Source organism: Mustela erminea, chromosome 1 (genome assembly GCF_009829155.1).
Source record: "Mustela erminea isolate mMusErm1 chromosome 1, mMusErm1.Pri, whole genome shotgun sequence".
In the NCBI taxonomy this organism is placed as follows: domain Eukaryota; kingdom Metazoa; phylum Chordata; class Mammalia; order Carnivora; family Mustelidae; genus Mustela; species Mustela erminea.
The window spans coordinates 216,204,537-216,220,069 of NC_045614.1; the positions used below are offsets into that span (position 1 = coordinate 216,204,537).

Consider the following 15,533-nt stretch of genomic DNA (forward strand, 5'->3'; position numbering starts at 1 on the left):
GGTTAAGAGTCTCTTAGGGTTTGTCTCCCTCTCTGGTCTCCTCTCTTGTTTCATTGTTTCCCTCCCTTCCCCCATGATCTTCTGCCTTGTTTCTCAAATTCTACATATTAGTGAGATCATATGATAATTGTCTTTCTCTAATTGACTTATTTTGCTTACCATGATACCCTCTAGTTCCATCCACGTTGTTGCAAATGGCAAGATTTCATTTCTTTTGATGGCTGCATAGTATTCCATTGTGTATCTATACCACATCTTCTTGATCCATTCATCTGTTGATGGACATCTAGGTTCTTTCCATAGTCTGGCTATTGTGGACATGGCTGCTATAAACATTCGGGTGCACGTAACCCTTCAGATCACTACATTTGTATCTTTGGGGTAAATTCCCAGTAGTGCAATTGCTGGGTCATAGGGCAGTTCTATTTTCAACTTTTTGAGGAAGCTCTGTGCTGTTTTCCAGAGTGTCTGCACCAGCTTACATTCCCACCAACAGTGTAGGAGGGTTCCCCTTTCTCCACATCCTCGCCAGCATCTGTCATTTCCTGACTTGTTGATTTTAGCCATTCTGACTGGTGTGAGGTGGTATCTCACTGTGGTTTTTATCTGTATTTCCCTGATGCTGAGTGATGTGGAGCACTTTTTCATGTGTCTGTTGTCCCTCTGGATGTCTTCTTTGCGGAAATGTCTGTTCATGTCCTCTGCCCATTTCTTGGTTGGATTATTTGTTCCTTGGGTGCTGAGTTTGATAAGTTTTTTATACATCTTGGGTACTAGCCCTTTCTCTGATACATCATTTGCAAATACCTTCTCCCATTCTGTGTGCTATCTTTTGGTTTTGTTGACTGTTCTCTTTACCTTGTTACCCGCATGGGCTGCCAGGGTGTGGAGCAGCCTGAAGACAAACCACGTTTTGTGGTCTGCATTGTCAGGACCTGGGAAAATCCAAGGACCTCCTTGTGCACTTGGGGGAGGGGTCTCAGCCTCTTCCCTGGGGGGAGCCCAAGGGACTTCTGTTGCTCCCTTTCCCATCGATGGGCAGCATTTCACCTTGACCTCTGCAAGCACAGGCCCTACAGGGCGATGTTCACTTCATTCTTACGGAAACTGTGGAGGTCAGTGGTTAATAACAGTAACCACCCTGCCACAGCGGGGGTGACAAAAGGAACGGCTGGCTACAGAAAAGCCGTAGGCGGGATTAGGACCTAGAATTTATACATTCGAGTCACATGAAATCTCTACTTTATTCTGTTTTCCATACAATTCATTTGTTCACTCATTCATGCTTTCGCACATTCATGCATTAAAAATTTGCTGTATGCCAAGGATCATTTTAGTTGCCGGACACACAAGTCTGGGAGAGTTCTTCCCTGTGGGCCACTCATGGACTTGGACCTGTGGGTGGGGAGATGAGGGGACCGGCTCGTTATAACGCAGTGTTACAGATGCCCCAGGCGGAGCACAAAGGACAGGGCCATCACGCTCCCCTCAATGTGATTCCCATCAGCTGTGTGACCTTGAGCAACTCACTGCACTTAGATCCTCAGCAGCCGCCCCATCTGTGAAATGGGTGTAACAATGCTCCTCTCCTGCCCGGTTGTTATAATATGAGGTCATTGAGGTAACAGGTCTGAAGGAAATGTTTAATTCACTCCCTCACCACCTCATGAAGACACTGGACAGAAGAGAGGGCGGGCAGTGACCGGAAGAACTTGAGTCAGAGGAAAAAGTGAAACTTCTTTTGTTTTATCCCTTTAGCAAGAAGGCAGAGATTTTCACTAAACAGGTTTGGAAAATTCTCTTGTCACCTTTAAAAAAGATGTATGTGTATTTAATTACTTGCCACTCTGCTGATCCCAGTTTCACTTTATAAAGGAGAAGCAGCTTTTTGCTTATGTCGAAAAGGAAGTCTCCATTTTCAGAACAGAATAAGGCAGGACACTTGGCGTGACTGCTAGGAGGCAAGGTGGCCCAGGAGTTTTTGCTTTGCCTTCTTAAGCAGGCGTTCTGACTTGTTCTGTACCATGAGTCAAGAACAAATTAATGGTTTCATTTTTCCCCGAAAACTGTTTTCCTCCAGCCAAACCCTGTACGGATCAAACATACCTTCTGTGTCAACACTCAAGACTGGGAACTGAAGGTATGACATCAACTCTCTTCTTGATCCCTGTGGCCCAACTCAAATTGCAATTTCCTGGTAGGAGCTAAAAGCATTGCGTTATGCAACAGAGGTTCCAAAAATGCTAGCGTCTTACTTCTGCCAGCTGAACCCAACATGAGCCCTTGGAGATCAGGCCTTCTAAGACAGAAGCGGACTCCGCCTAACTTCCTCCGGGAAGGTGGCATGGCCCTGGGTGTGGATATCACACTGCTCTGGACTGAAGGCTTGTGTCCCCCTCAACATTCTTCTGTCGAAGCCCTCACCCCAGTGCAACGCTGTTTGGCGACGTGGCCTTTGGGAGAGAGTTAGATCAGATGAGGTAGGGAGGGTTGGAGACCTCGTGATGGGATTAGCGCCCTTCTAAGAGGAGGAAGAGATAGCACAGAGGCCGGTCTCTCTCCGACCCACACGGAAAGGTCACGTGAGCACATAGTGAGCCTGCAGGTGTCGGCAAACTGGGAAGAGAGAGCTCCCCAAGAACCTAATTTGCAAGCACCCCAATCTTGGGTTTCTCAGCCCCCAGAACGGTAAGAAGATGAACTTGTACTGGTTACGTGGCCCAGTCTGCGGTATCTTGTCATAGCCTGAGCTGACTGAGAACCGCCGCCTGGGCAGAAAATGGCTTTGAGGGAGTTGAATAACGTGAAGCCGGAACGTTTCCCCAGCCTTGCATTTTAAGAGGCATCCGTTCAGCACACATATAACTGCCGAAAGCTTAGTGAGCACCGCACCCAGGCCTGTGCACTGGGGACGGAGAAAACACCTGCCCTGCCTTCCAGGGACCCACAGGAATGCAGGTGCCTGGAGGTCATTAACCCCGCTCTACACCAGCTGTACGGAAGCACCCCCGGCAGGATGGGGAGAAAGAAGAGCATTTTCAGAGAAATATTTTACTGTGGGGGTTCATTCTAAAGGCCTCCTCACACTTCCCCCAAATGAGGCAGGATGATAAGGGGCCGAGGAGAGCGGGGAGGAATCCGGACCCTGGCTCGAAGAACTGCAAGCAGGTGTGGGGGGCGTGGGGGGGGGTGGCTAGAACCTGGCATGGGGCCTCCTGGCCCAGAGAGCTCACAGGCTACCTCACAGGGGGCCTATCCCAAAGGCCTGTCCTTTCCTGACCCTCTTCTGGGCCTCCGGGACTTCCCTGGGGGCCCTCCTGCAGGGAGGGACGTTTCGCCGAGCAGTCCCAGCCACCCTAACTCGGGAAAAGCCCCAGGCCACGGCCTCCGGGGTGCTGTGCTCTCCCTGTGCCTGACCCACCCTGGGTCCACCCAGCAGAAGGGGCGGCGGAGCCCAGGGACTCCGGTTTGGGGAGGTCGGGTGAAGGCGCAGGACGGATGGCAGCTCCCAGGGGACACGGTGGAGTGGAGGGGGAGAGGCGGGGGGGGGGGGGGGGGGGGCAGGAGAAGCGGTGGGGGGGGCGGCCGGCCGAGACAGCGCCCCCAGCGGCGGGCCGGGGAGGCGACGCGCCTGCGCAGTCCGGGGGCAATGGCGCGGGCCCCACGAGGCGCACCGACTGCTGCACGCGGCGGGGGGCGACGGCGGCCGGGTGAGAGGACGCGGGGCAAGGCCGGGCGGCCGGGGGGGCGGGGCGGGGGCGGGATGCTGGTCCCTCAGCGGGGGCGTCTGGAACCGGGGCTGCCCCTCACGAAGGCCGAGACCCCGGGGTCAGGGGGACCGGCACAGGGGTCGCGGGGACCGGCACCTAAGGTCGGGGATGAGGCGCGAGGGATGGACCCAGGCTCCTTCCTCCCGGCCGCCTGCGGACCCCCGGGCCGCCAGGACCCCCGGGCTCGGCCCCGACCGCACGAGGGCAGCGGACAGGGCAGGGTGAGCCCCGGGGTCAGACCCCCCGCCTCGGCTTCTCCCCGAAGGAGGGTCCCTGCGGGAGAGCAGCCGGGGCCGGCGCGCGGGGGCGCCTGGGAGGGAGGAGGGGCCGCCCCGGGTCCCCCGTCGGGCGCTGTCGGGGTCCCCCCCCCGGGGCGGGCGGTCGGCGGGACGTCGTGGGGCCGCGTGGCGCGGGCGGGTGGGGCTGGGGACCCGCGCGTCGGGCGGGAGCGGTCGTCGATGGAGCGCCAGGACCGCGGCGACGGCCCCGGACGCTGTCCTTCCCCGACGCACGCCCGCGCTTCCCCAGGGACCCCCGGAGGAGCGTGGGAAACGCCGTGTCCGGGCTGGGGACCGCACCGCGGCCGGGGGTGGGGTGTCGCCAGGCCCGGGCCGGGGCCGCCGTCCTCCGCGCGCTTCGCGGGAGACGCGCGAGAACCGGGGTCGCGGGCGCCGTGCGGGTCCAGGCGGTGCGCTCGGCCTGGCGGGCGGTGGTCTGGGTGCCGCGGCGGACCGGGGCGGCGGCCCCAACCGCAAATCCCTGTTTCAGAAACTCTTTCTTTTCCTACATTTAGCGGTTTGGGGCTGTTAATACGTGTGCGGTTGAGCCGTTTTCTTTTGTTTTCTTTCCCAAAGGACGGACCTTTAGCAAACATCTTTTCTCGGGGCGCCCGAGTGGCTCGGCGGGTGAGCGTCCGGCTCTTGGTTTCCGCGCAGGTCCTGATCTCGCGGACGGACAGGGCCCTGGGTCTGTCCACTCTGCGCGTGGCGCCTGCTTAGGATGCTCTCTCTCTCTCTCTACCCCTCCCTCCTGCTCCCCCTCTTCCTCCCCCTGCTCTCACACTCTCGTGCTCTCTTTAAAAAAAAAAAAAAGAAAGAAAGAAAGAGAGAAAGGAAGAAATATCTTTTCTCATTGGAATATTCTAGGACAGGTGTCAGAGTGGGGCTGTGATAGTCCCTTAACTTTTTTCTAAATCAAAGCTGAAATTCAGCTCATTTTTCTCTTGATTACTTATGACAGTGAGACACAAAATAACTCATTAAAATAACACTCGCGACCACGCCTAGGGTGCCTTCAATCAGCATGTTCTGGTACCTTCTCTCCTCTCATTTCTGAGGTGGGTGTTGTGGACCCCTTTACTCCTACATTAGTTCACACCCCCAGACCACCCAGCTGCTGAGAGAGACACAACTAGGGGGTCAAGGTCAGTCTGATCCACTTTCAGTGCTCTTTGTCCTAAAAATTTCAGCCACTGCAACCAGCAAAAATTATTTCATAAAAGGTGAAAAACAGCTGCAAAGCATGCGAGTTGGGGAGTTGGTTTGCTTGTTTTTATTTCTCAGGAATCTTGCATTCTGGGTGAAGTACGAGTCAGCGAATCACAGGAGGGGATAAAGGTGAGGAGGAGGCGACACCAGGGGTCACACAGAGTCTGGGAGGTCATTGTGAGCGTGTGTGCACTCTCCCTTGGCCCTGTCCTGTGTGCGTGTCCAGGTGCAGTGCCCAGGGATCTGGCATTGAGCTGACGGGAGCATATGCCATCAACCGTCTCCGGGACCAGCCAGTTAATACCAGTTTATATTACCGATTTGTATTACACTTTTGGCCAAAACCTCTTTTCCAGGCTCCCGTGGACCCTCCCTTCTGACAAATGGGCAACGACTGCTCCAGCCCCGGGAGCGTTCTCTCACTTCTGTCTCACTCATGTCCATGACGCTTCGGTGCCTTTTCTCCCCACAGATGATTCACTCCCTGCACAGGGCCTCTTCGTGAGATGGTGAATTCTGCTTCAGCTCCTCCCTGCCCCGGGATGCCGACTGTGACCAACATGATGATGCTTGAAACAGAGAAAGGAACATTTTGAACTATAGGATATAAACACTCCCCATTTTGGAGTGTTTAGGAGAAAAATACTCCAAAAATTTGGACTCTTCCTCACACCGTAAGTGTCCGTGTCAGGGTAGATTTCTGTAGCTAAGGGTGTGACTCAGCTCTTGGTTTCTGTGAGCAACACCTTTTCAAATGAAGACCCTGAAGTCACCGCGGATTATCTGCACAAAAGCATCTGGCTCCTTGGAGAGATTCGCAGAGAAACAGTCTGCAAGGAACAGCTTGACAAGCAGGAAAAACAAAACCAGTTCGGAAGTTTAGACGTGCTGCCCTGTACTCTCACTGCCCAGTCCTTTCTAAGAACAATGGTTGCTTCCGGAACAGCCCAGAAGGACCTCTGAAAGAAGGGCACCCGGCCCCTCCGTCTGCACTCTCAGCTCGCCTCTCCCCATGGCTTTGGACCTCATTCAGACTCAAGACATCTCTAAACTAAGTCTGGGCCACCTGCCAAGCCAGAGTTCACAGTACCTGGATTTCTCCTCTCAGCCTGTTGCAGACAAGGACATTTTGACAAAGTTGTGGTGTAGAAAAGGGTTGAAAGTTTTCAACCAAAAGCTGCCTTCCCCAACCTCAGGCTTCTTGCTTTCCCTCCCGTCTTGCCCCAGGGCAGACTCATGTCCTGCTTGTCATCACCATCCCTGCCTCCAACCCTGGCATTACCGGTGCCTTTCCGCATGACCCCTTGCACAAGAGCTTTGGGGTGCTTGCCGTGCATATTCTCCTCCTCTTGAGGGTTTCCCACTGGCATGCTCCTGTCTGCGGGACTTCCCCCACAGGGGACCTGTGTTTCTGCTTCACTTTTCATAGCTGCCCAAGTCCTGGTTCTTTGTCAGTTTTTTTCCTGATGTGTCTCTGGGGCATAAACAGTGCTTGGTGTCTAGCAGTTGCTCAATAAACGCTTGGCTAATTGAATTGAATTGAACTAAGGCCCGTACCTTTCCCAGAGCTCCTCTGTCTGGGTTTCTGGCCCCTTGAAAGATGAACACTTCCTCCCCTAAGGTTGGAGAGGCTCAGAAGGGTCAGCCCTTCCACTGTCCTTCAGCCTTCCCAGGAGGCTTTCCAGGGCATGGAAAGCCTTTACTTTCCTCGAGGTTGTTCAGCTGACCAGGATTCTGAACAACTTCACCCCCAACTCAGGAGAATCTCTGGCTGCCTAAGCCTTGTGGGATAAAGTCCAGAGTGCATTAATAATTAAATGTCTCGGGGCCTGCTTAGCTTCAGGCTGTCTGTGCCACGTGCCACATACTCATCTAATCACAACAGTTCTAAAATTTTATTATACCATTTAATGAGCACCCCCCAAAATGAAATACTTAGGTATAAACATAACAAAATATGTACAAGGTCTATGTGAGAACTACAAAGTGCTGTTGAACAAAATTAATAAATGGGAGAGATATACCATGTTCGTGGATAGGAAGACTCAGTGTTGTCAAGACATCAGTTCCTCCCAACTCTAGATTCAATGCAATCCCAGTCAAAATCCCAGCAAGTTATTTTGTGGGTATTGACAAATGGATTCTAAAGTTTATGTGGAGGCAAAAGACCCAGAATAACCAGCACAGTACTAAAGAAGAACAAAGTTGCAAGACGAACACTACCCAACTCGAAGACTCAACGATAAAGTTGCAGTGATTAAGATAGCACAGTGTTGGTGTCAGAATAGATGAATACATCAATGCAACAGAATAAAGAACTCAGTAATACACCCACATAAATATAGTTAACTCATCTTTGACAAAGGAGCAAAAGCAATACAATAGAACAAAGATAGTCTTTTCAACAAATGGTCTTGGAAGACTAGAACATCCACATGCAAAAAATGAATCGAGAAATAGACCTTATACCTTTTACCAAAACTAACTCAAAACTGATCCCAGACATAAATATAAAATGCGAAACTATAAAGCCCCTAGAAGATAAGATAAGAGAAAACTGACAGGACCTTGGGTGTTGTGATGACTTTTTAAATACAACACGAAAGGTATGGTCCTGAAAGAAATCACTGATACGCTGGGCTTCATTTGAAGTTAAACATGCCCGCTCTCCGAAAGACAGTGTCAAGAGAATGAAAAGAGAAACCACAGTCCAGGAGAAAATATTTTCACAAGACACAGCTGATAAGGAACTGCCCCCAAATATACAAAGAACTCTTAAAAGTCAACAATAAGAAAACAAACAGCTAGTTTAAAAATGGACCAAAGGCTTTAACAGACACTTCACCAAAGACAATACACAGATGTCAGATAAGTGGATGAAAAGATGCTCCATGTCCTATGTCAGGAGGGAAACTGAAATTAAAATGTTGGCACCACTAACACACCTATTAGAATAGGTGAAATCTGGAACGCTGGCAACACCAAATGCCGGTGAGGAAGCGGAGCAAGAACCCTCGCCCCCAGTTGGGGGGAATGCAGAAATGGTGTGGCCACTTCGGATGATTCGGGGGGTTTCTTACAAAGCTAACTCATTCTAACTATTCTTACCATATCATCCAACAATCACACTCCTTGGTATTTACCCAAAGCCGTCGAAAGCTTATGTCCACATGAAAACCTGCACACAGATGTTGGTAAAGGCTTTATTGATAACTGCCAAAACCTGGAAGAAACCAAGATGTCCCACAGCCGGAGAAGAGAGAAATGGACGCCTCCAAACCATGAGTTACTCAGTGCTAAGAGAAATGAGCGATCAAGTCATAAAAAAAATACAGAGGTAAGCGAAATACATATTGCCAAGGGCGAGAAGCCTGTCTGGAAGCCTTATACTCTGTAGTATTATGGCTGTGTGGCGTTCTGGAAAAACCCAAACCGTGTGGACAGGACAAAGATCGGTGGTTGCCAGGGCCTGGGGGAATGAGGGGTGACAGGCAGAGCACAGAGGGTTTCTTAGGGCAGTGAAACTACTCTGTAGAACAGGGCAGGGTGGAAACCGCTGTTCTACATTTGTCCAAAGGTATAGAATTTACAACCTCATGAGTAAACCGTAGTGTAACCTGCGGACTCTGGGTGGTTACGACATGTCAATATAGATTATGAATTTGTGACCAGTGTCCCCTCTGGTGGGGGATGTTGATAGTGAGAGGGGCTGTGGGGGGCGGGGTGTATGGGAAACATCTGCTTTCTGTTCCGTTTTGCTAGGAACCTAAAATGGCTCTGGAAACATGGTTAATTAAAAAAAAAAAAAAAAGACACCTAGTATATATTTGGCTCTAAGACATTGAGGTTCAGTATGTAAATCAGACTCCTAACGCTCCCCCTGCTGTCTGTTGTCCCTCCTGACCCGTGTCACACACCTTTAGTGGAGTCGGCGATTCACACGTTAGTTCACGTGTGCTTGGGTTCCCCAGAGATCTGGTGAGAATCCCTTTGGCGTCAGGCTCTGTGCTAGGCACCGGGGCCCGGCAGTGTGGGATGAGGCCCTGCTTTGGTGGGGCCTATATTCTGCTGAAGGAGGCAGACATACGCAGGTCCTCAAGCAAGGAGAAGGGCAGGATAGTGCTAGAGGTAGTCAAGACGAGAGCAGGGAGAGAAGGGTGAGGCTCTGGGCTTGGCTCTTGGCCATTCAGGGAAGGCCTCTCTGGAGAGACCCCCCGGGAGTGCTGGTGTAGATGTCATGGAGGGGGCCTCATTATCCCCAGCTACCAGTCTCAGGGCTAGACGCACCTTCCCCTCATCTTTTATCTCTTCTGCTGGCTGTCCGTCACAGTCGGCGGCACTTCTGTTGAAAACGCATTACTCCTTGTTTACTGTACTGTTCCTCCAACACCCCAGCTGCCATTTGCCCCTACTCCATAGTAAGCTCACAGTCTTCCTGGGCTCCCCAAAGATGCACCCTCACCTCTGGGGGAAGCGTGCCAGGAAACTACATTTTATCCAAGGGTACTTGTGAAGCCCCCAAGTTAGCATTGAGGAGTATGATAGTAGATCCTCCAATGCAAAAAAAAAAAAAAAAAAAATGGAGCCCAACTCCATCAGGATAGACACCGACTTCAATGAATGGCTTATGTTGAATTATGGCCCATTTTCAATTAACTGGGTCACCCATGAGTTTTCAAGCCTTGACTCTATATTTTCTTATAGACGCCCCAGAGTGGTAATGACTCAGGCCCTAGCAAAAATGAACACAGAGATTTTCAGGACTGAATTACCTCCACTAGCCTCAAGGCATTTTTTCATATATATATTTTTTCAAATACAATGCCCAGTGCATAGCCAGTCAGGCAAATCTCCCTAATCTAGAACCAGGAAAAAAGCTTGAAAATTTCAGACAAGTTGTAATCAGCCGATGTAGACTGTTAACTAGCTAGACTAATTACGATTAACAAAACAAGAGGAGACTGTAAGATACCTTTAGTAAACAGAAAATTAGGAAAAACAACATAGCAGTTCTGAGAAATATCCAAATCACATTTCTAGAAATAAAAATGTGACCATAATAAGACTCAAAAGAACAGGTTTACCAGCGGATTAGATAGAGCTGAGTATGTGATTCGTGAACCGGAGAGTGAAGTCTGAAAAAGCTCAACATACTGCAGCCAGAGAAACAAAGGATGGAAAAGAAAGGGAAAGACACCCGTGGAAGCAGAAGGGAAGTTCATTTCCAGAAATTTCCAGGCATTTCAACACGTTCAGTCTCCATCTGTGCAATAAATACGAAAAACACTCAACTTCGTTGTAAAGAAGCTAAATCTAGTTCTTCACAAGAAAATTTGAGAGGTCTCATTTAGCGTTTTATATGCTGTGGATCTTTGCAATGGAGAATTCAAGTGAGCAGCTGGGTGACTCTGCAGACCCACACAGACAGAACTGAGGGGTCGTGACTGTGGAACACAGCTGTTAGGAGGCCCCGGTTGTGCCGTAGCCGTGATTTCAGTGAGCACGTGCTCTCACGGAGAACATCCGCTTGGACTCCCGTGGAGTCCTTTAGAGTCCCCACTCGCTGAGCGATGGCCTTTGTGACAGTGGATGCTTCACCTCGCCATCCGTGAGACAGCTGAGAGGGCCTCCCTTCAGGCTGTTGTGAGCGCACAAGAAGGTCTCTCAGTACGGCCTCCAGGACAGAGCATGTCCTGTGCTGGGGACTCTGCAGCCATGAGCCATGACGGCGGAATCCCAAGTTCATGTGTCAGAGGAACATGCAGAGATCACTAAGAACTATCAGAGCAGGAGACAAGGCAGAGAAAATAGACTGCAATGTCCAGACATCAAAACAAGTACACATGGGACTTCATAGGATGAAGGGGCCATTCCGTCAATGCTGGGAAGTGATCCTTCCAGAAAGAGTGAGCCACTGGCTGGCCAACTGGAAGAAAGGAAGCTTGGGTCTCTATCTAAATCTTGTGTCGAGAGGTCAAATTTTTTAAAAGATTTTTATTTATTTATTTGACAGAGAGAAACATAGTGAGATAGGGATTAGGAGAGGGAGAAGCAGGCTTCCCGTTGAGCCAGGAGCCATTGATGCAGGGCTCGACCCCAGGACCCTGGGATCGTTACCTGAGTTGAAGGCAGATGCTTAATGACTGAGCCACCCAGGTGCCCTGAGGGATCAAATGTTTTAATCAAGAAATGAAAACCCAGGGCTCCTGGGTGGCTCAGTCGGTGAAGCATCAGCCTTTGGCTCAGGTCAGGGTCCTGGGGTCCTGGGTGTTGGGCTTCCAGCTCAGTGGGGAGCCTGCTTCTCTCTCTCCCCCTGCCTGCCCCACCCCCTGCTTGTGCTCTCTTCTGTGCACACTCTCTCTCTGTCAAATACATAAAATCTCTTTAAAACCAATTAAAAAAAAATTTTTAAAAAGAAATGAAAACATGGGGGGAGGAGGGGACGGCCTTTCTATGCGAGACAAGAACTCAAAAGCCGCAAAAAGAAAAATCAGGTAACTTTTTAAAATTGTGCCAGGGGGAAAAGTCCATACTAAAAAACAGGAAACATTTTTTATTATCTATGATAAGGGACTAATTACTACAGAATCATAAAAAGTGTCATATACAATTTAGAATTACAGAGCAGTGTGTACAGCAAGTGTCCCTTAGTTGGGGGAGGGGCTATACCATATTTAGGTGTATGAGAGTGTCCCCTCCAACCCCAGCTCCTTGTTGTTGGTTGTTTGCCTTTGAGTGTGTCTTAGCAGGAGACGCATCCTAAACGGCAGTGCTTTCCTGAGTAAACAGGGAGAAAATCCGGAAGGGTAAACATTATCCTAGAAAGCCCTTAAGATGAAACAGGTGTGCACCAGCGAAGCTAGAGGCGGGTCAGTGAGTGCCACACCATCCAGGTGTGTTTTGGCAAACTTTGGTCAAAATGAAGGTAACACAAGCTCAGCGGTTCCATGTCTAGGAATCTGTTTCATTTATGATTTCAAAGTAGGCTCTGCGCCCAGTGTGGGGCTTGAACTCACAACCCTGAGATCTAGAGTCACATGCTCCACCCACGGAGCCCGCCGGGCGCCCCAAGCCTGAGTATTTGTTGTTGTTGTTTTATTCATCTCACGCAAGTGAAACGTCCTGTGTGCAAGACTTTTGTCGCCGTTTCAGTCCTCGGAAGACATGAGAAAATCCGATGTCTATAGTCGGGAGCCGGTAGAGACCTCACGGGCCATCAACGCTGTCAGATCCCTTGCAGCCCTTGGAAGAGTGTGGGAGTCTCTGTCTACACAAGGGTCAGCCGCGCTGAGATACCTTGAGAAGCCAGGTGTGGGGCCGCGTGAGCGCGTGCGCTGGTTGGCTGAAGCAAGTGCATTATTTGGTGGGGTAGAGGGTTTGGTGGGGTAGGTATAAAGAGGTCCCGGAAGGACACCCGAGAAATCAACAATTCTCATTTTCTGTTAGGATGAGGAGGTGATTATCACAATTTATTTTGAACACACTCTTTAAAAATTGACTACATATAAATGTATTATCTAGGCAAAAAATCAATTCTCACAGCTACTACAAATTAAAAAGAAAAAGACAAGAGAAAAACGGGGAATTTATATGACTACACTCCTGGTTCCTGAGAAAGAAATACACACAAACCACAAATAGACTTTAAACCTATGAAAATATGCCCAAGCCATCCCTTTAGTGAAAGAAGCCAACAGAATCATACAAAGACGAGTGAAGGTCAAGGAGGTGGACGATAGGTTGTGTTGGGAATTGTTTGGACGCAGGGACCTTCTCCTGTGCAGCTGGCAGGCCTGGGGACTGCTGTAACTTCTCCGGAAATACCCATTAAATCCAGAATTCGCCAACCCTCTGATTCCGTAACTGACTTCCAGGAATTTATTCTAAACGCACCTCAGCGTTTATGTCAAGGTGAACGCCGGCAGGTATTACAGCATTGTTAGTAGCGCGACAGACGCAAATGACCCAAACTGCCCTCTGAGCCCGTTTTTAAAATGTGTCCATCCAACAGCAAAAGGCTGGGTGTGTTTCTGTAGGAAGCTTTCTAAGATTTTACAGCGCAAGAGGCAAGTTATGAAACACCATGTACAATGCAGTGTTTGTGTCCGGAGGCCGAGGGAGAGACACGCAGGTTTGCATGTGCAGACCGGCTCCGAGGGCTGGCCCGAACTGCTAGTGACAGCGGCTGTCCCTGGGGAGGGAGCCCTGGGCCTCGGGTGAGCTAAGGAAGAGCTGCGAAGATGAGCCGGTGGTCCAGGAGGCCCAGGGGCACATGGGGGAATGGGGGGGGGCCGTTCGTGTCAGTTCCAGGCGCACAGTTCCATGCGTTACTGTACGTGCTCCCACGGCTACTTACCCTCTGTCCCTGTGCAAAGGTATCAGGATCTCAAACTGTACGGTTCCTCCCTGTGACTTACCTCTATTACACGTAGAAGTTTGTGCCTCTTCGTCCCCTTACCCGGGTCCCCCGTCCCTCCACCCCAGGGCCCCCCTGGCAACCACCAGTTTGTTCCTGCACTTATGAGTCCATTTCTGCCTTTGTTCGTTTGTTCCTTTTGTTTTTTAGATTCCGCAGAGACGTGAAATCATACGGGACTTGTTCTCTAACTTAACTTCCCTGGGTATAAATACACTCTAAGTCCCCCCGCGTTGTCACAGACGGCGGGGTATCAGTCTTTCCTGTAGCTGAGCATAGTCTGCTGTGCGTACAGCACGGCGTCCGTATCCATGCCTCTCCCCGGCGGCACTTAGGTTGCTTCCATATCTCGTAGTGCGGATTTACTTAAAGAAATTTTAATGTGACGTGGCTGTATCGTACGCTCAGGCAAATGTCATTTGCCAGTTTATAGTATGCAGCACTGTCTTGTTTTTATGTGTTTCCTTCTAGCCTTATATGCGTGAATGTCCACTTTTGTTCCTGCTTTTCCACTTAACATGCATCTCGTGTGTGTTTTCCATGTATATTACAAACAACATAGAAGCTTTTAAAAAAAGACTTATTTATTTATTTATTTATTTTAGAGGGAGAGAGAGAGTGCATGTGCATGAGCGAGTGCAGGGCCAGATGGAGAGAGAGAGAGACAATCCTAAAGCAGGCTTCCCGCTGAGCAGGGAGCCCAAGGTAGGCCTCGATCCCAGGATGCTGAGATCATGACCTGAGCTGAAATCAAGAGTAGGACGCTTAACCAACTGAGTCCCCCCGGGGAACCCCAGTAATATATAATCTTGATAATATATAATCTGATGTTCTTGACTAGAGTTCCAAGTGTTTAAACAGTGATTTATTTAAATAGTTACTTTCTTTTATTAACCTCATAGCTTGCTTTACAGTTTTCACTGTTAATATACATAGCATTTCCTCTTTAGAAAAAAAAAAAATTCTTAGTATAGACCAGAAGTGGAAATTATGTCTTTTTATAAGATTTTGTTTATTTGAGAGAGAGAGGGAGTGAGAGAGAGGGAGAGGGAGCAGGGGGACGGGCAGAGGCAGAGGGAGAAGCAGGCTCCACGCTGAGCAGAGAGCCCAATGCTGGCTCGATCCCAGGACCCCGAGATCATGACCTGAGCTGAAGGCAGAGGCTTAACGGACTGAGCCACCCAGGCGCCCTGTCTTTTTAAATTTTTAAATAGTGGGAGCTGCTAGGGGTAATTGGAGTGACCATGTTTGTTGTAAACCTGCTAAGCATGGGGAGTGGGGTTGGCATATAGACAATGAGAGCAAGATCAAAACAAACCCTAACTTAACCAGGCGGCGGAAACCTCGTGCCCTGAAAACTGCAAGACATCGCTGGAAGAAATGAAGGAAGTGGCCCATAAATGAAAAGACATCTGGTGTTTGCAGATTGGGAAGTTAAGTATCTGACGCTATCAATATCACCAAAAATAATCTATACATTCAATGCAAGCCCTATCAAAATCTCGGTGTTTTTTGTAGAAATAGAAAAATCCAACCTAGGGGCACCTGGCTGGCTCAGTTGGCTAAGCGTGTGCCTTCGGTTCAGATCATGATCTCAGGGTCTTGGAATCGAGCCCTGTGTTGGGACTTCCCACGGAGCTGAAAGTGTTTCTCCCTCACCCTCTGCCCTTCTGGAAGTCCATTCGTTGTCTCGCTCGCTCTCTCTCAAATAAATAAAATCTTAAAAAAAAAAAGAAAAGAAAAGAAAAGAAAAATTCAACCTAAATTTCCCATGAAGTCCGAAGGGACTCTGCATAGCCAAAACAACCTTGAGAAAGAAAAAGTTGGAAGGCTCACACTTCCTGATTTTGAAACTCATCC

General features: G+C 49.7%; 2 protein-coding genes across 4 annotated transcripts in view; both read left to right on the top strand.

Annotated features, from left to right (window-relative positions):
* The first annotated feature begins 3,641 nt into the window (after nucleotides 1-3,641).
* FAM3B (FAM3 metabolism regulating signaling molecule B) overlaps nucleotides 3,642-15,533 on the top strand; it is a 58,058-nt gene continuing 46,166 nt past the window's right edge. The window contains exon 1 of the mRNA XM_032355596.1: nucleotides 3,642-3,710. Within this exon, the coding sequence (XP_032211487.1) occupies nucleotides 3,650-3,710 (61 nt within the window). The 5' untranslated portion in view covers nucleotides 3,642-3,649. The remainder of the gene's footprint in view (nucleotides 3,711-15,533) is intronic.
* LOC116597622 (translation initiation factor IF-2-like) lies at nucleotides 3,774-6,199 on the top strand. Of its 3 annotated transcripts, none has more exons than XM_032355612.1 (2): nucleotides 3,774-4,675; nucleotides 5,614-6,199. In XM_032355612.1, exons 1-2 carry the CDS (start codon nucleotides 3,893-3,895, stop codon nucleotides 5,635-5,637), a joined length of 807 nt encoding a protein of 268 aa, XP_032211503.1. In that variant the 5' UTR covers nucleotides 3,774-3,892; the 3' UTR covers nucleotides 5,638-6,199. The 3 variants fall into 3 exon arrangements, 2 of the variants coding, with proteins under 2 accessions (XP_032211503.1, XP_032211493.1); XM_032355602.1 differs by having other exon boundaries at nucleotides 5,730-6,199; XR_004288705.1 differs by lacking the exon at nucleotides 3,774-4,675 and adding an exon at nucleotides 4,894-5,386.